At 39.1% G+C, this 19472-nt stretch overlaps 1 protein-coding gene across 1 annotated transcript in view; it reads left to right on the plus strand.

The window, feature by feature from the left end:
- Positions 1-1899: 1899 nt before the first annotated feature.
- LRRK2 (leucine rich repeat kinase 2) overlaps positions 1900-19472 on the plus strand; it is a 64022-nt gene continuing 46449 nt past the window's right edge. Inside the window, exons 1-8 of the mRNA XM_018068031.2 lie at positions 1900-1935; positions 2057-2142; positions 6374-6480; positions 9730-9818; positions 11096-11230; positions 12772-12906; positions 16119-16250; positions 18736-18855. Of these exons, the coding sequence (XP_017923520.1) occupies positions 6374-6480; positions 9730-9818; positions 11096-11230; positions 12772-12906; positions 16119-16250; positions 18736-18855 (718 nt within the window). The 5' untranslated portion in view covers positions 1900-1935; positions 2057-2142. The remainder of the gene's footprint in view (positions 1936-2056; positions 2143-6373; positions 6481-9729; positions 9819-11095; positions 11231-12771; positions 12907-16118; positions 16251-18735; positions 18856-19472) is intronic.

Consider the following 19472-nt stretch of genomic DNA (forward strand, 5'->3'; position numbering starts at 1 on the left):
ACAGATAGGAATGATATCTTCACCAGATTTTTCCAGGAAAGTCCAAGAAAACTGTACGATATAGATGCTTACCAAGACTACCTTGTTCTTTCCACTTTCCTCTGATTTAATTAATGCACTGCAGAAGTGCATTAATTCCCAGATTCATAGAGACTTATCAGAATTTGGCATCCTCTCCAACCAGTCTCCAGGGAACTACCACCTGCAGAGGAATGAAGCTTGGGAGACACATTACAAGTCTGGGGCTTGAGACTCCCGATCTCAAGTAGCTGCTTCCTTCATTTTTTCAGACACCTCAGAAACACTAGCACAATTTTTTGTTCTTTACCAACACAAGTGGAAAGAGGAGGAAACATTAACCCAGGTCTCAAATTGTCTAGCTCAGGAATCTACCATTTCAACGAATTATTTACTTGAGGAGCTACAAATGGTCCAAGACAGCATGCCAGCTGTCTACAGCACCATGGAACAAGCTGGGAGACTGCAATTACACAACATTTATTATAAAGGTGGGTAGAAGACACACATTGATGATTTCAGACATCTGTGGTTTCAGGCAGGAGTAACAGGGTAGAAGCCAAAAAGGACCGTGTTTGACTGACTCTGGCTGGCCACCAGGTTACCACCAAAGCTGTTCTATCATTCCCCTCCTCAGCTGGACAGGAAAGAGGAAGCATAACAAAAGGCTTGTGGATCAAGATAAGGACAGGGAAAGATCACTCATCAATCACCATCACAGGCCAAACAAACTCAACTTGGGTAAACTAATTTATTGCCAAACAGATTAGGGTAATGACAAATTAAAATGAAACCTTAAAACCCCTTTACCTCACCCCTTGAGCCTTCTTCCATGGCTCAACTTCACTCCCTCCCACAGGGTGCAGTCCTTCAGGAACAGACTGCTCCAGCACAGATCCCCTGTGGGGTCACAAGTCCTGCCAGCAAACCTGCACCAGCATGGGCTCCTCTCTCCACAGGTCCTGACAGAAGCCTGACCCTGCACGGGCTTCTCATAGCATCACAGCCTTCTTCAGGAATCTTCCTGCTCTGGCATGGGATCTTCCCTGGGCTGCAGGGGGACAGCCTGCCTCCCCATGCCGTTTTCCCTGGGCTGCAGGAAAATCTCTGCTCTGGTGCCTAGAGCACTTGCTCACGGGTCCTCTGCACTGACCTCGGTGCCTGCAGAGGACCGGGTACGTTCCTGTCACATATTCTCACTCCTCTCTTCCAGCTGCTATTGTGCAGACTTTAGGAAGAATACATCAAGCATATGTGAAGCAATGAAGGTACGCAGGGAGAGAACCACCTCGATTCCAAGCAGCAATCCCTCAAATCTCAGCCTATCGATACCGCCAACAGTCCGGACGCTTTCACAGAGGGTATGTGCAGTGCTGGGCGGACCCCGGGGTCCGGCTCGGCAGCTCTATTGGGCCGCTGTCTCGTCAGTCACCGGGCAGGGGGAGCTGTCGGCGGGTCTGTTCTCTTTGCCGGGCGCTTGCGCGATTCCCGCGGGCGTTTCCCGGGGGGCGCGCTGTGCCCGCGGGGCGGCCCTGGGCCGCTGCGTGTCCATGGAGCGGCGCCGGGCAGGGGCCGGAGGCGCGGCAGGGGCGGCTCGCGGGGCCGGGTGACGGCACTGCGGGACTGCAGCAGCGGGACAGGCCCGCACCGCCCCAGCCCAGCCCAGGCCCCCCAGCCCAGCCCAGCCAGCCCAGCCCCGCCGCGTCTCCGCGGACCGGCGGATGGGGTGAGGGCAGCGGCTCGGCCATGGCAGAGCGGCCGCCATGGCCGGCGGCCCGAGGGGGGGGGCGGTGGCGGGGGAGACAAGCCCTGAGGAAGCAGCTGGTCGTCCGGCTCCAGAACGTCCAGGAGAGGAAGCGGCTGGAGACTCTGGTGCAGACCTGAGCGACCTGCTGGAGCTGGCCGCCCGGCAGAGCGGTGAGCGCCCTTACCCTGCCCTGCCCTGCCCTGCCCGGCCCTGCCCGGCCCGCGCCGAGAGCCGCCCGCCCGCCGCTGGTCGCTAACGCGGTCTGTCTGTGTGTCTGTCTGTCCCCCACAGCTCCCCGGCTCTTCAGCGGCAAAAACGTCCACGTGCCCGTGCTGCTGGTGGTGGATCTGTACCCGGGAGCGGCGGGCGTGCAGCAGGTCAGGACGCGCAGGGCGAGGGCCGGGGCCGCTCCGCGGGATGCGCCGAGCGCTGCGGCCCCTTCCCGGGATGGAAGTTGTTGTTCCGCTTGTTGATTTCTCCTTAACTTGCTTTCTCATGGGCCGCTTCGTGAAGTGTTGTGATCTGTAGAAGGGCGCTGTCACCGCTGGCATTTAAAGGGACCAAGTACTCCAGGTCTTTGCAGTCGCCACTTGGCTGCGTCTCTGTTTGAACGGCAAAAGGAGGCGAAGTAGAAAATAAAAATTAAGCGATGTGAATATTGTGTGCTGTAGGGTTCTGAATTACCAAGAATGTTATCTAATATAATTTTGACGTGTCAATATTGAATTTTGCCATGGTTAGACAAAGTTCCAAAAAGCAGAATTTTACAATATGTATTCATATACGTGCAGCCCTATCCTAGAGACTTGTACTAGCACAGCTTTTTAAAGGGAGGAGGGAATCTTTTAGCTAAGAGTAGGTTCTGCAGTTTAAGGTTCTGCCTGCTCCTGTAACTCAGCACTGGCCCATTTGGATTAGGTGTGGCACTTGCACGATTTGATGTTGTACTTACGGTACAGCTGCCAAACTTGTCATACAAAACAGCTCCGTCCTAGCAAACATTTATTAAATTTCTGACTATGATATGCTTAGAGGATGTTTATAAACTCCAGGCTTCTTTGCAACTCATTTTTTTATTATTATTAAGCCCATTTGTATGGTGACAGTATTTTTTAACATGTTTTGTTTTTTCAATTCACCTAGAAGGCAAAACATAAATTACATTGCAAATGCCTCTTAAATAGTAGTATATTTTTAGGGGTTTTGTGTTTTGTTGTTTTGGAGGTTTTTCGTTTGGGTTTTTTTTTTCTGATAGACCTTAGGTAAAGGTCAAAAGCTCAAAATTCAGATTAAAATATGAAACTGTGTTTGTGCAGTGCTTAATCTGGAATAACAGTGATTTGAGGTTTTCTCTTAAGACTAAATATTTGTGCAGTGTCTGGAGTTTTTACTTATTTTACTATTCAGTTGTCAGGTTATTAAGAAATACAGAAAAATGAATCAGCAGTTATTTTCAAGATAAAGCATATTACATATATATAACAATTTACAAAACCTCTGCCCAGAAGTTTAGACTAGGAAGTAAAACATATGAAATCCAACCACACCAAGCAGTAGGTGTGAAATGACAGCACAAGACTCTCAGAATTGCATGAGGAAGATAGTGATAGTTTAATTTACATTTTAACTGTGTTGAAATACCTCATTCCAAATTAATGCATTTAAAATTTATTATAATCTTCTATCTGCCTACATTTGCAGTCAAACAGTGTTTCAGTTTAGAAGTTCTGGAGCTCCTTTGCATTACTGTCTTGTACTGGAGTATGAAATTCATAGCCAGTGCAAAGCTCAAATCCTGTTCCTCATAAAATGTCTTAGGCAACTCTTCCTTCACATTCAGTTCTGCTATTTACAAACATTCACAATATGTTAGCAGAGCTCTGTCTTCTTGCTTCATTCACTGTTATTTGTTTACAGTCTTTGTGAATACACAATTCTCACTTTACAGCAGTGATGAAGCAATGAGGTTCTGATTACAGTGAAGTCTCTTTGCACTACCAATGAATTTTCATTGAATAAATGAATTAAACAACCTCTTTTGCTTTTAGCATTGTAAAAAAATTGTCTCACATAAGAGAATAAAGTCAGTAAGAGACACACCTGAAGTGAGAATTTTCTTTACCTACCCTCCTTAACTAGTGACAAAGCATAAGGTGGTGCTGCTGCTCCACTGACTTGTACAAAGTAGGTTTCCATAGTAGATCAATATTACAAGTACTGGTGCAAGTCAGACTGCAGGCATAAACCCTGCAAGCTTCTTCAGAGGTAGGAAGGTACCAGTCTGGAAAGTCAATGGTGCTCGAAAGTAAAATAGGCGTCCTTAAGTAAATATGGTTGTTTTCTGCAGTTGCTTTGGCAATGACTGGAGCAGCTTAGAAACTCTACAGCAAAATAAGAGTACACTTGAGTAAAGAGCAGTCAGCAGAGCTTTATTGTCTCACGTAGAAGGGGTGACCTAATGTAGTATAAATTCATTGCATGCTAGAAACAGAAGGGGTCTGATTTAAAAATAAAGAGTTTCAGTGCTGCCACCAACTGCTTCTGTGTTTGTAAGGACATCTTTCTTTACTTTCCCCCCCTTCCCTGTAACCTTTAGGATTTCTATTATTTAAAAGACTCTGACTTTCTTACATAGTTATTGAACAGCTAATAAGTTCTCTGTTATCTCAGGTTGTGATTGTAATATTGAAAAATAGACTACATATCAGCAGGGCAGATGTTTCCATTGGTCTTCTCTAGATCCACCATTTTTATAGTTGTCAATAGTTGTGAGTCCTAACAATCCAAATAAAAATGTTCAATGGGAATATGAATTTCATTAGAAACAGTTTTAATACAAAAAGGAATCTTCTAAAGTTATTAAGCAAGTTTTCATCAGATTATGTATTTTATAACAGTTAGGATGTCCAGAAGTGGGACTTCTAAAAAGAAATCTTTTCTAAGAAATACGCAGTTTGTGAATTAATAGTCACCTCTACAATGTTTCTGAGATTTGTACCTGACTGACTGTCACTGATAGACTTTTATCTTGGGGAGGACTGATGCTTGGCAAGACTATTTGTTGTACCTACATTTAGTCAGGGCTCAGTTATGCAGACTAGCCCAGTCATCCTGACTGTCCATAGTACATGATTTGTAGCTCATGTAGAGCAAGCCAGCTTGCTTTCCAAGGAAGCAAAGAGCATGGAAATTGGCTTGTGGTAAAGATCAATCTGTAGGCATTAAGGTTGTAATTTGGCTCTGCAAATCTGAACTCAAGCAGAAACAAAACTACTGCAGATAGCATGAGCATAGCCCATGTAAACAAGTACGTAAAAGACAGAAGCAGAATTCTGATTCCCAGGGAGCTACATCAGCTTTTTCCTACTCTCCAAAGCTGTCAGCTGTCTAGATTGAAGCCTCTGCTGTTCCTTTGGGTGACTCTACACTACCAAACCTGTAATTCCATGTCTCTAGTCTTACTGATTGCAGGGTTAGGGATCATGCACTTTCTGTGAACTTCACTGTTAAACTCTTTGAAGGTAGCCATTTACATTCCTGTTGTTGGCTGTCCCATCTTGACTCCTTTGCTTTACATAACTCTTCTGTGGAAAACTGATCCAGTTACACATATAGTTTTTGTGCCATACTTATCTTCTGTTTTGACCCTATTCTTAAAGTACACAGGCCTGCTTCCACCTTTTTATTTATTTATTTATATGATCAAGGAAGCTTTTATTCTTTATTATAATTCCTCTTTGTAAAATCTGCTTCGTCCTGGCTTTTGACATTTCACTACTTCTCTTTCAATACAGAGCAGATTTCTTGCTCATCAGTTAATTATTTGCACAGATTTTGCTTACTGTGTCCTCACTGCAGCCCATTTGATCATATCAGCCTGTAGGCATTCATAAGACAGCAGCTTTCTCCAATACAGAAGATCAGAGAGGAACATTTTTAGGTTTGGCATTATTTACAGATGTTTGAAAGTCAAAGAATTTGCATAGAATGAAACATGTAGTTATTAGGAACAAATATATTGGGATTAGTATTATTTCATTCCTTATGAACTCAAAATTTCCACTGCCTTCATTACATTTTGAAAGCACACAGTATTGATGATTGATAGCAAGCATATGAAATATGTGCTATTGTTTATGTATCTCATCCCTATTTAAAACATTGAACACCTTTAAAAACCTATACTTTATCCTTATAATTTGCAATTAAATGGCAAATTCTTATGGAAACACACATTCTTCAATAAAGGTGGACTTGCAATAGTGCAGAGCTTTTTCCTAGCCTGTGATGATGTACTGTGGATTCCATCATGTTTTTCTGTCTGTCAGTATCTCATATAACTGTGTGCCCTTTATCCTCAGGCAGTGCTGAAGCAGATTGAAAGTGGTGTGTTCCTACAAGCAATGCATTCAGAATCATCTTATATGTTTTACCTCCATCTTTTAACTTTTCATGCCGTTTGTCTTGTCTTGTGTCAATTAATTTTCCTGTAGTGATTTAACTAGGTAACTTTTCAAAACAGCTGTCTTCCAAAAGTCAAGAATATTAGAAGATAATGTATAAATTCCAAGCAGAGAATTCTAAAATAACTGCATTTTCGTTTTACAGATGGGCTGGTCACTTCTTTGTAAATTAATAGAAATTTGTCCAAGCACTCTACAGAACCTAGCTCCTAAGGATGTTGGGAAGGACTGGGAAGTCCTGAGTGTCCACCAGTAAGTATTTTGTATGCAAAGAGTCTGTCAGAATGCTTGATTATTGTGGCAGCATATATATATGCAATGAAATGTATTTATATATAGTTATTACATCAACTTCTTTTTTTGTGAGTTTCTTCAGCCTTCAGAATGGGAAAGTCACTCAAGCAGGGACCTTATCTGTGTATATAAATACTTGATGGACAAAGTAAAGGAGACTGTGCCAGGCTTTTCTTAGTGCCACTCAGTGATAGAATGAGAAGCAATGGGACCAAATTGAAATACATAAAATTCCACTTAAACATAAAAAAACACCCCAAGCAACCTTTTTGACAGATGCAGTATTGCCTGGATGGTTGTGTGTGTTCTTTCCAAATGTGAGGAATTGTATCCACAAGCCTAAAGTAATGTAAATCAAGAAGAGGAGGTTTTGTCACACCTAATATTATTGTTTAAAAATCAAGTATTTAAACTGATTGCCTGAACTACCTGTGAAGTCAGTGGACATCATAACCTTCGCAAGGGATGGTTTGTTCCATCTTTTTGGTGAGTTATCCTGGAGAAAATTGTGGTTTGGACTTGCTCTTCTCTGTCCTTTAACTGTCAAGGGAAGCCTAAGCAAGTGGTTTCTGGATGTTTGTGGTTAGATGGGATGAAAACCCACATAGTTTAGCTGAGTGGTTGTCCAATAGCACAAATGCTGATTGTAGGTGTAGGTACGATACAAATGGGGGTTAATTTGGGCCTTGGTTTGATGTTCTCTTCTTAGACAGATTGCTTCCTTCAGGGCTGATAATGACAGCAAGCTGCAGCCTTATAACCAAGTGAACATACCTCTCTAGTCTTCACCAGACCCTTCCTTGGATAGGATAGCATAAAGATGCATTTTGGCTTCTTGGGGTTTTGTTTATTTGTTTCTTTTCTGGTGGCTAGAATACATGGTTGGTAAGGGAATGAACTCCCTTGAAAGATGTGTTGGCAGTTTTTGTTGGAAAGTAAAAGCCATTTGGGTTGCTTTTCATGAGCAAGAAATAACTGAGCTGAAGCTGTACAAGCTAGTTATAATTTCTTTGAGAGCTTAAAGGCTTGTTAATTGACTGAAAGTTGTTCTGAAAGCTGGAGATATTGCTGTTCATTCTCAGGTCCCAGAAAAATTACATTTTGAGGGCTGATCTTTCCCAAAGCCTCTTCAGAGCCTGCACAGTGCGTGTGGTTGAACAAAGCATCCATTTCAAACTTCACTGAAGATCTGATGATAGTATTGCTGTACACAATACCTTCCCACTACCAGTTTTTGCCAACTGTGTATCCCTGTCTGACATGTTGACAGTTTTACATGCTGTGGAGAAACTTAGTGGGGGAGTGGGCTCAGACATTTTTGTCAGTGCCAAAGGCAGAGCAAGCCAGCTAAATTATATCTCATGTTCCCAGTGCATGGATTGGACCAGAACTGTAGTGAAACAACACCACAAAGAATATGTGCTGTTTGCAGCAAGGCAGGAAACAGTTGTGATAGAGAACAAAAGGTCATTTTTTTTTCATGAAATTTTACCTTTCGTGTGTGTGACTGTTTTAGGAGAATAGAAATTTTAAGCTAGAAGAACTGTTTCTTTCTTGTGTCTCAGCTATGATCATTGCAGTCATGTTTACAAACAGTAGTTTGCTATTGGTTTAGGTGTTCTTGACAGACAATGCGATAAATAATTAAATAGTTGCTGTCACTTGAAGAGAAAGGAAGAAAATTCCTTTTAGTGTATTTGCATCTTTTCTACAAGTTTAAAGAGACTTCCTGTTTTGTAATCTCTTATGTTAAACTCTCATACAGTAGAAGAGTTTAGAAAATTTTACATCCTCCTTCTTGGTTATACTTGAAATGGGAGGGTATATGCAGGGAATTTTCTAAAGATAAAGGATGTTATATCTCCCATCAGATTTTGCCTTTTGTGTCTCCTTTGGTCATCATAACTACCACACTAGTGCTACAACAGAGGAGAGAGAAACTAGCAACATCATAGTATGAAGGGAAAACAGTGATACATTCATTCCAGCTTATAAAATTAGACTTCAACAAGACAAACAACATCATTGCCAGAGTTGGGGAGTGAAATTAGAATGAAACTTTAAGTACTGTTTATGCTCTTCAAGACAGATCAAGATTATGAACTGAAGTATCACGAAGTACTGCACAATCCATTTTTATTAAATATGATATATACAATGACTCACATTTGAAGTTTATTAATATTGCAGTTCTCTAAAATAATGAAAAGTAAAAAAAAAAGTTTCTTTAGGTGGGTTTTTTGTGTATGTGTGTGTAAATTATCCATTTCTATTTAGTTTTTAATTATACAGTCTCTTTTTTTCCCTTCTTTTGAGATATGCTTCATTCAGTGTGAAAGCTAATCTCACTGTTACTCTTGTAACATTAAAATTTTTTTGAAAAAATATTAACTTTGCTTTTAAATTTTTATTTATTGAAGAGGTGTTACAGATTTTTGGTCACTGTTTTACAGGTGGTAGTTTGAGCAAAATATGTTAAAATATCGACTGAATTTTAGGTGCCCAGTTTGATACATGCCCTGACTTTTGCAGTACTTGGCATTGTTTGTCTCTCTCTGTTTAACAAGTCAGCTGTGGTTGGCTGTGCTGCAGCATTTCTGAGGTTTATGTTCGTGGGTCTCAGGCTGGGCCACACAGAAAGCAAGGCGTGTGAAATCAGCAGTGCAGGAAATGTTTCTTTTTAGTGATTTGTCCAGCATCGTGTAAATGCTGTTTGGTTGGATCCTTAGGTAAGGTAGAGTTCTCCAAGATGCTGTTCAAGTTCTTTAACTGGGAAACTGCTACTTCTCTTCCAACAAATCCATGATTGTTCACTGTAACTGAGCTCTTGCTGCAAACAGAGCAGTGCCCTACTGTCCACAACCCAATGCTCTGTAGAATAACCACCTCCTGGATGACACTTGTCCACTGTAGAATTAATATATAACTAGCTGAAAATGAAAATAAATTTGATAAATTATACAGAATTATTTTAATGAAGTATGATCATAGTTAAAATTTCAACATTATTTCATTGCTAACTTGAAAAAAATATAAATCGAAATAAAAGTTTTTTTAAAAAATTAATTGAGAGCTTTTTAAGCTTTTGCTAATTTCTGTAATTATTTCTGGATTTATGTAAATGTTAGATTAAAAAATTGTATATGTTAATATTTCTTTAACCATAACTCTTTTTCCCCCCCCTTTTTTTTTGTTTTTAATTTTTAGACAGATTCTTAAAATGCTTACAATCCACAAAGGAAATACAAATCTTGCTGTAATAGGACTAAAAGCGTTAAATCTACTCCTCATGTCAGGTATTGTGTGTTTTACTTTCCTAGTTTGCCTAAGCCTTTAAAACACAGAGCTGTGATATAAAGTGTGTGACATGTCAGACCAGAATTTCCTCTGTGTTTTATTCCATGAAATCGCTTGTCATTTGTACTTGTATACAAAATACAAAGTACTGTTTTGCACCTTTTTTACCCAGTTAAGTGTGATTGCAAGGCTGAGAAGAACATGACCGATTCATTATGTGAACTTGTTATTAGCATAGACACAAATACTTGCTGTTAACTACTTAAGTAAAATAAGTAAGAGCTTTTTCTTACCAAAGTACACATTTGGTGACATTCTGACTTGCTTCCTTTAGCACTGGCTACTACTTTTGAAAACAGTAAGTTATCTCTGACTTTTCTGTTTTTCTGCTCTGCAGAGAGAGACCCAATCTTACCATTCTTGATCTTCTGTTGTAATTAAAGAGACAACCTAAGGGAGAGATTCTGCTCATTTTATTCAAGCGAGCATATAATATTATGTGATACAGGTCTTGTTATAAAGCATTACAATAATTAATAATAACAATAATAATAGCAAAATCTGGCTATTGATGAGTTAACTGTAGTCTTTTAATTGTGAGATATTGAAAAGGGTCTGGCTGCAGCTGAAACACTGAAGCAGGCATTATGCATTCTGTTGTTACTGCTGTAGCTTGAAAATTGTCATGAAATGGATCTTTTTGCCTACATGTGCTATGGAGTTAATATTTTTTCAAAATTTTTTTAGTATTATAAGAGCAATAGTGAGTTTGGCTTTCCAGTTTCGGCCAACAAAGAGGGTGAGAGGGTGAGAATGATACAGATGGACTAATTTCATGGTTCACTGTAGTTGACAGGCACATTTCAAATCCCGTATTGTTTTCCTCACACTGCAGTCCTGCCCCCTTTCTTCCATCAGCTTTGCTTAGTGAAACTTCTTAGCTGCAAAAGAGGGGGGGGTCGATGGGTTAATTTTCTACCAGTTTAGAGAGGTGAACTGGCTCATTGAAGAGTCAGAGAAGTACCAAAGCAGTGCAAGGTGGGAGCAAGAGTGGAGAGGGAAAACTGTCTTTTTGACAGTAAAGTTTTAGAACATCAGTTCTGTTGTAAAATACTGCCTTAAAAGATAACTTTGTTATGGGTTATACAAACTTGGATTTGAACAGGTGAATTTTAAGGACAATATTACAGAATTTTAGATTTTAATGGTTAAGTACAGTGCTTCAATGGAAGTTGAGAACTAGTCAGTGCAACATGTCATCTCTTCTGCTATTCAGACATAATTGCTTTCCTGCTCTTGGAAGAAGAGGTGGATGTCTTTTCCTTGGTATTTAATGCCATGCACACCTTCCCTAAAAATGAAGAGGTCCAGCAACATGGATGTAAAGCATTACACAAACTTTTTGAGAAAGGTATTTATATCTTGTAGTTTATCAAGTTAGAAAAATGTATGGATTGGGAGGGGATGGCAAATGTTGAAATGCACTAAATGAATTTTTGCATTCCAAATTGGTTTGTGTATTATGTCTGTTCTTTAAATGAGTTAGCACAAAACAGACTTTCCAAGCAATATCACAAATTTGCTAAATTAGAGCAATGAATATATCATCTTTTTAAAAAATCAAAATGTGTCTTTATTTCTTACTCTAGATTTAACTGAAAAGAGAGGATTCAACATAGTTCAGTAACACTGGGATAAAGAGTAGTGACATTTGGTTTTAATTCTCAAAACCAAGATTTAAAACAGGATTGAGTATTTAAAGACTGGTAAATTTTAGTAACGTGAACAGTTCTAAAATCAAGCAAAATATTTGTACTTTAAAAAATACTTGGTTCTGCTTTTGATCATGACAGTGCTAAAAGATTGTGTATCCTTATGATATTCCTCTGTTTATTCTGAAAAATGAAGGCACCATGTATTGAATTTCTGCAAAATTCTCAGGAACTGTGTGTGTAATGGCCAGCAGTCCCCTTGTATTGTCTGAATTGAGTTTCTTGTTTCAAAACAGTGAGAAATGCCATCACTTGGTGTACTCCTTTGTTTCAAAGATAGTCTCCAGTCCTTCAGATTGATTCCTTTTGGCGCCATTTTATATTGCTTTTTCTAAGTTTTTCTCCCACACATGTGTGCTTGGAATTATCTTCAGTGTTCCTTCCCCTCTTCCACTTTCCCTAAACACTTTCGTCCTGCTGTATTTTCTCTTCAGCCTCCATAAAAGGCTGAATGTGTTAGATTTTCTGTGCCTGTTTCTTGTAAGTGCCTGATTTTTACAGATCTGCCTGGTCTTTTCTACCTCTGTGACACCTTGTCACAGTGTAATGTGGATATTTGCCTAGCCTTAGCTTGAACCAGACTCAGAAAATGATCCTGCTTATGAAATTTAAAAGGTGCTCTTTCTCAGCCTGGGTCAGTTCCCTTATCTGGCTCATTGCACAGCCATGCAGTTATGTCAGTGTGAATAACAGGGGCCAGGAATGGAAAAACCTGAAGCCATTAAAGTAACATACTACTGAAGCATGGCTGAAGTCTTTATGGGAAGAAGTCCATTAACAAAAAAAATTTGAGAAATTAAATAAAATCGTGGAGTATGAAAAATGACATTCCATCAATTTTTTTTCACTGTATGCTTAGCTTTTCCCTCACTTACATACTGTCTTGGTTTGGAATATCTGATGTTCGTTCCAGGAAAAAAGGTAGAAGATTTTTTCTAAAGTACTGATTCACAGGGTAGCATTTAAAAGTCAGGACTCAGTTATATGAAGTGTAGGCTATAAAGTAGCTCACTTTTTAGTAAAAGGAATTGTGGAAGATGGTGTGTATGGAGAGTACCTTACTTTTGGTGAAACGCAAAAAATAAATATAAGGAAACTTGATAAAAACAATTGTCTTTTCTCCTTAATCATTTCCTCTTATTTCCTCAAAACACACTGTATCTCTTGTTTTTCAATTTAGTTCCAGAAGAGCAGCTGACTGAATTTGTGGAAAGCAAAGATCATATGATCATACTGAAAGTATTTAAAGAGTTTCCAGAGAAAGAAGAGGTGATTCTTCCTGCACTTTATTCATTACATTCCTTAGCTGGTCCACGTAAGTATATTATTAGAAGTTATTTTCAATTCCTCATCTCCCAGAGCAGGCATCAGCTCACATTGTCTGTGCTTGTAAACAGTAATCTTTGTGTGATTGTAAAAAATCAGTGAGAACTGGTTGGGAGTTGCCAAACAAGTCACTTTTCTGTTTTCTTTGGGAAATACTTTTTTTTCCATGGGATGTTTTTTACATTTAGCCATTGATACAGATATCTCTCATATACTTTCTTCTGCCTGGAGTAAGTAGTAACAGAGATGCTTATCATGACTGTAGAGACTGAAGTTCAAGATCCTGCCCTGTCATCTTTAATACTTGAAAAGTAAGATATATTTATTGACAAAATAAATCTTCAGTGAGTTTGGGTAGCAGGTAAAGAACACTTTTGGCAAAGTCTGTTCCACAAGGGGAAAATTGCCTGGGCAAATTCAATGACCAGGCCTGGGAAAAGATGTCTGAGCTCAGACACCTGCTCTAATCATTCAGTGGTGGCTGCAATGTCAAGCATTGGTAGCACTATGCACATGATAGTCTTAAAGTGTCCTCAGGTGTTGTGCAGTAAGACTGGAAGAAAATGTCTTTGTTATGTTTTGCCTCTGATAACAGCAGTCCCTGTTCTGGGCAAAATTGGATCCTGAGAAGTGTACTTGATTTGCGTCAATTTGTTAACAGCAATTTGATCTTGTTGACACAGAGGCAGTTTTTGTCAGCTTCCTGCTGGTAGTCACAGTTTTGAGAAGCATAGAGCAGAGTTCTCCATGTCTTTCATGAGGTACATAATATTGTGCCTCCTGCAAATGTTTTGCCTTACAAAGCCTTGCTCATACATCCTGTCTGGCTTTGTAGCAACTGTCTTGGCCCTGTGGATGCCACTAAACAAGAACCACATTTCATCAGACCCACATTTCATCAGACTCCAAGATAATTAGTTTCTGTTTCTCAAACTTCTTGCCGTTCCAATCTGTGTTTAAAAAGTTAGGTATTCCGTGAGTTAGAAATAATTTTACCCTAGCCCAGAAGTTATTGTTGTTTTCTGGGAAAGAAGATGCCAGATTTTAAGTGCTTTTCAAAACAGTAAATAAAAGTAACAAGAGAAGGGCATGAAAAAGACCTCTGTAAAGTAGGTATTTAGTACTCTCATTTCTAATATGAAAGATTGAAAATAGCCAGAGAAACAAAGACAGCTTGCACATGAATGTGCAAAGCAAACATTCATACTCTTGGTTTGTGGCATCCCACAAAAACTCAACAAAATATATTTCTTTAAGGCCACAATGGAGAAGTTAATTCACTGTAAGTAAACACTTTAACTTATCCAGTAGTAAAACGTCTCCCCACACCCTGAAGTTCCAAATGAGTACCTCACTATGCCTTCTTTCACTACTACATACATAAACTTTGTCCCAGCTTACATGCCTTGAGAAATTGAAGGGTAAGAGTTTGTTCCAGTATGGTACAAGAACTCTTTTAAATCTTAGTAGCCTCGATGGCATGAGAAAATTTCTTTGCTGCTGACTGTCCTCCAAAATCTGTAGTGGAGTGATGGGTGACAGAATGTTAGCCATCTAAATGATAGGCACAGGGAGCCAACCAGGCTTCTCCTCTTTTTACTAGGGAGAAAGAGGCACCTCAAGAGGACATTTACCTAACCCTAAACAGGCTGTATGTTACAGTTGGGATGATACACCATACAGAGTGCTCAGATCTTTTCATCACTTACTGAGAGAACCTAAATGACCACGTTCTGGTGGTTAAGATTAAATGAAATCTGTTCCACCTCCTTTTCTCTAGCTTGTTCTGGGAAATGGTGACTCCCTGCGAATGTACCATTGCTTGAGTCTTACAGAATTTAAACATTCATTTCATTGTGCTCCCTTTGTAATAATAAATTTTGGAATCTTCTGAATGTTTTAATATGTTCATAATTGTCACCTGCAAAATTATATTCTACTGTGAAGTGATGCAATACTGTGGAATATACCTTTGAAAAGGTGATTTCAGTTGAGAATGACATGATAAATCGCTGTCATATTAAAGCATTGTAAAAGGTACCTTCCTTCACTATCAAATAGAATGCTTCAGAAGTGCTTCCTTCTCAGCTTGCTTTTTCACCTTGAAGGTTATCATTATTTAATATTCAGAGATATATTATTTTGAAGATCTTTAAAAAGACTAATTATCTTTAATAATACAGTTGTGAATATTTTTCTCATGTTGCATCCAGGAAAGCCAAGCTGTTGAAAGAACAATTAAGAAAGTTTATAGACCTCAGCAGAATAATGCTAGCTGCCTTGGAGTCAGTGACAGGACTCCTTTTCATTCATTGGGGTCAAGATTTTGACCAAGATTTTTTGGGTTCATATTCTTCTTATACCCTGGGTAGACATGCTCCAAGGATGTTTTCATAGACTGTGTTTTAACTACCATGATGCTATTTTGTCTCTAAGTAATACATGTAGGATCCCTCTGTCCTCAGTAGGACTGGATGCATTCTGTCTTTGTACTGGCTCATGTGATTATCCTGTTGGTTTCTGTATCTGGCTTGAGTAATAAGCAGTAAATAGGTTGAGAGTGACAAAGCACTGACACAGTTTTCTTGGAGGGGTTGTGAAATTGCCACCCTTGGAGATACTCAGAAGCCATCTGGCCGTGGTCCTGGGCAACCTGCTCTAGGTGACCTTGCTTGAGCACATGGATGGTACAAGGTGACCTTTAGAGCTACCTTCCAACATCAATCCTTCTGTGATTCTGTGAAATACAGGATTTGCAGTGACTTTCAAAATATTGCAGGAACAGTAGATGAAAATTTCTGTACCCTCAGTACACAATAGGTGAACAGTAGAATTAATTTAAATTAAAATAATAACTTTTTTTTTTTTTAAGAAAAAAGTTACGTAAGATTAGTTGTGAGGAGGTTCCTGTTACATGGCCTGATATAGAATAGAAGAAATCCATAAATGTTAATACAAACTTTGACTTTAATGAATTATTTCCAGATGTTCATAGTTATTAATATCTTCTCTGGCAATACCAAGAAATAAAGCCACTTTTCTCTCAAGTTGCAGGGCAAAAACTGAAACATAGTTGCAGTTTTCTACATAAATCATTTAACTAGGTCTGAATTTAACTAAGGTCTGAATTAGAATCCAATAAACTTTTCTTTTTTTTTCTTTTAATTAAGAAGCAATTTTTGTGTCTGTTTCTTTCTTTAGCCAGTAATGTCGAAGTGCTCATGTCTGGAGATGTTCGCTGCTACAATGTTATAGTGGAAATGATGGAAAGTTTCCCCAACAGTGAAACAGTTCAGGAAGTGAGTTGCTGTTTGTTGCACAAGCTTACTTTAGGTAAGTTCACAAAGTTGTTTATAGTCAGCTTATTCTGTGTAAGAGTTGGAGTTTAATGGCAGCATTACAGGCAACAAGGCTACTAAAATTCCAGTTAATCCTCAGGGTGGTGTATAGATCCATGTCTCTAATGATGTAAACATCCTGAGGTAACACTGGCCACAGTCAATATGGTATCCTTTTGTGTTAAACATTAGTTAACAATCAGAAGATGCCATAAACGACTCAGGTGGAGGGGAAGTAAAGAGGCAAAAAAGGGAGAGAATATAAGAATAGGAAATCAACAGATCCCATTCTGTATAAAGTTACTGTAGAAAGGAAGAAAGTTACTTCTGGATTTCTTTTTTTGAAGTGGAAATGCTGAATGTGTGGGAAACAACTGGTGCTACAGAATTACCTGGAAGGTGTTCTCCAAGTCTGTGTTTTTCTTCCTGGCAATGTATTTATCTTCTGAGACCTGTGCTGCCTTCCTGACAGTGATGCTGCCTGTCTTGGGGCCCCCTGTGCTGCAGCAGTGAAAGAACCACTGGGTCCTGGACTTGCCTTAAGTACTTCGGTTGTCTGGGCTTACAGGGGCTAGTGTCACATCAAGAAAAATTATGCCAGTGGCAAAATGTTGTGCCTCTTAGCAACTCTGTACTCTCACTTGTGAATATAATAAAATGATCTGAGCAGTTGCCAAGAACCACATAATAGGAAGTTCAAATAGGAATAAATATGTTTTCCCCCCTGCTGCATGCAAAACCACTGTGAGCAGCTGCCTGAGCAGCCCTCACTCCATGGCTGGTTCTTCATCAAGGACTCAGCCAAGGTCTTTCTCATGAGTTAGACTTCCCAATTCTTGCAGGTGGTGGCCTGAAGCTACTGCAGATACTGGTACCAGTGCATGACTCCCCTTAAGGAAGTCAGTCTCATCCTTTCACCATCTGTTTCTGCTTTTTTTGCAGATATTGTAGAAAATACAGATCAGACTTAAGTGCAACTTCCAGTTCCCCTTCAGAAAGCCAAATACAATTTTCAAGGAAACGTGGTGGCCACTCAGGTGGTATTTGCAGGGTTTTTTTGGCAAGAGGTGATGCTGCCCTTGACTAGTTTCCTGTGCAAGGCTAACTGAAGATAGGCAGGGAAACCAAGCACTTGTGGGGGTGCAGCAGCTTACTTGGTTGACATGCCTTGGTCTTTCCCTGTTTTCAGCCTATTTTCAATCACACATCTGTCATGTGTTTATACTGACCAACAAGTGAGAGTGGCAGAAAAGCAGCCACAAGATCCATTTCTTCTTTCAGTGAACAGATGCCCCTTATCTTAATGAAGAACAACTTTAGGAGAGTTATGGAAGAGGTGTCCACAGCATCACATAGTTAGGGAAACAGGTGTGAAATTGCTAAGTGCTCCTGGAAATAGTCTGGAAGATTTCCATCTAGCCAGTGTGACTTCTTGAATTTTTCTGGTGGACACTGTCTTCCTAAACCCTTGTTAACTGGCAGTGAAATGGTAAAGTCAGCATCTACCAGCTTCTGAAATCACCATTGCTCAGTTTTGCTAAGCTGTTAATGACTATCCTAGATTTGACTCTCTTTGGAATTTTAACTGGCTGATACCTGTTTGGCCAGCCACAAGTCCAACAGAATTACTCATCAATTAGCCTAAGATTATTAATTTTTTTCAGTAAGTAATGCATTTACACAAACATACCATTTCCATTAAAATACAGTAGGAAACAGCAATGCTGATATAACATGACCACGCTACTGATTTTTCACATTGCTAGTGTGATTTTCATTTTGCTAATGAAGATTTAAACAAAACTGAATATCAAAATAGAAACTATAGCTATCAAATTATATTTGAGTGTTGCTCTGGTTTTTTATGCATGATACATGTTTTTACAACAAATATGGAAGTTATTTTAATTTGCTTGCTTTTTGGAGAGTTCATTATATTCAGACCATAACAAAATACTGTACAACAGATAATAATAGTTATGTTTTAAATATATTTATCATCAAAAGGTAGTGCTTTCTGCTATTCCATAATGTATGTATTTATAATGCTGACCTTGATCTATTTAATGAGGAGGTCAAAAACAGAGAGTAAACCATGGTTAAATGACTTGCTTCATAGCATAAATAGAATCACTGTAAGAATTCAGGACCAGGACTGCATTTCCTTCCTGGCAGGAAGTCTGCAAGTGATACACTAACTGTAATTTTCTTATTTTGATGACAATGCATACTTCATTTTGCATTAAACCTCTATCTTTTGTAAAAAAAATAGAAACAAAAACCTCAAAAAGACCTAGATCCCAACTGTTTTTTGTCCTTGACCTATTCTTTCCACAAATAAAATGTCATGTTGAGCCCTGTAATAAGAAGCACGGTGTTTACTACAAAGTTTGTGCATTGTGTGCCAAGAAATTTATGTTAAATGCATGTAAAACTCTAGAAATGTGTTTATATTCATTTAATATCTTATGTGTTTTCAGGAAATTTTTTCAACATCCTTGTGTTACATAAGGTTCCGGAAGTCATCGTGAAGGCTGTTGCAGCATATCCTGAAAATGCAAAGTTACAAGCTGCAGCTCTCAGTTGTTTAGCTCTTCTAAGTGAGTAAATCTCTGTACTTGTTAGGTTTTTGATTCTGGTAATTTCCTGTAATAATTTCAAACTCCATTTCTTTAACACGAAAGCCTCAGGCAAGATAAGTTTCACAGAACTAGATTTCCTACATGCTTACAGTTTGTTGTTTGACTTTGAGAAGGCTATATTCATATCATATGCCCAACATCTGCACAGTGTTCAGAGCTGGTAAGTTGTGTTGACAGATCTGAACAAAACAAACTGTTTATTCCTAGGCAAATATTGAATAATCCCTAGTTAACATAAAATCTCTAGTAGTAGTAACACTGATTTGATGCTGTGTTTGCCAGGTATGATAGTACTCATATTGTGGCAGTTGATAGCAACACAAAATCAGTGCTTGTGCTTGCATTCTGAAATCAGTTAAAAGATTTAAACTTTTCCTTGAGTACACTTCAGGTATTATTTTGAAACAGAGGCTAGATAGTGGCAAAAAGGTAAGAATCTGATCCTTTGTCTTTGACTAATTGTCCCATACAAAAGTCAGTAGAAATTCTGTTTAAGAGTCCCCAAAATAGCAAAGATTAGAAATCAGTCCACACTCCATTATGCCTCAGATATTATGGTCAGTGTTGGTATCTTT

The sequence above is a fragment of the Manacus vitellinus genome, unplaced genomic scaffold, assembly GCF_001715985.3.
Source record: "Manacus vitellinus isolate BGI_N305 unplaced genomic scaffold, ASM171598v3 scaffold_13_pilon, whole genome shotgun sequence".
Lineage (NCBI taxonomy): Eukaryota > Metazoa > Chordata > Aves > Passeriformes > Pipridae > Manacus > Manacus vitellinus.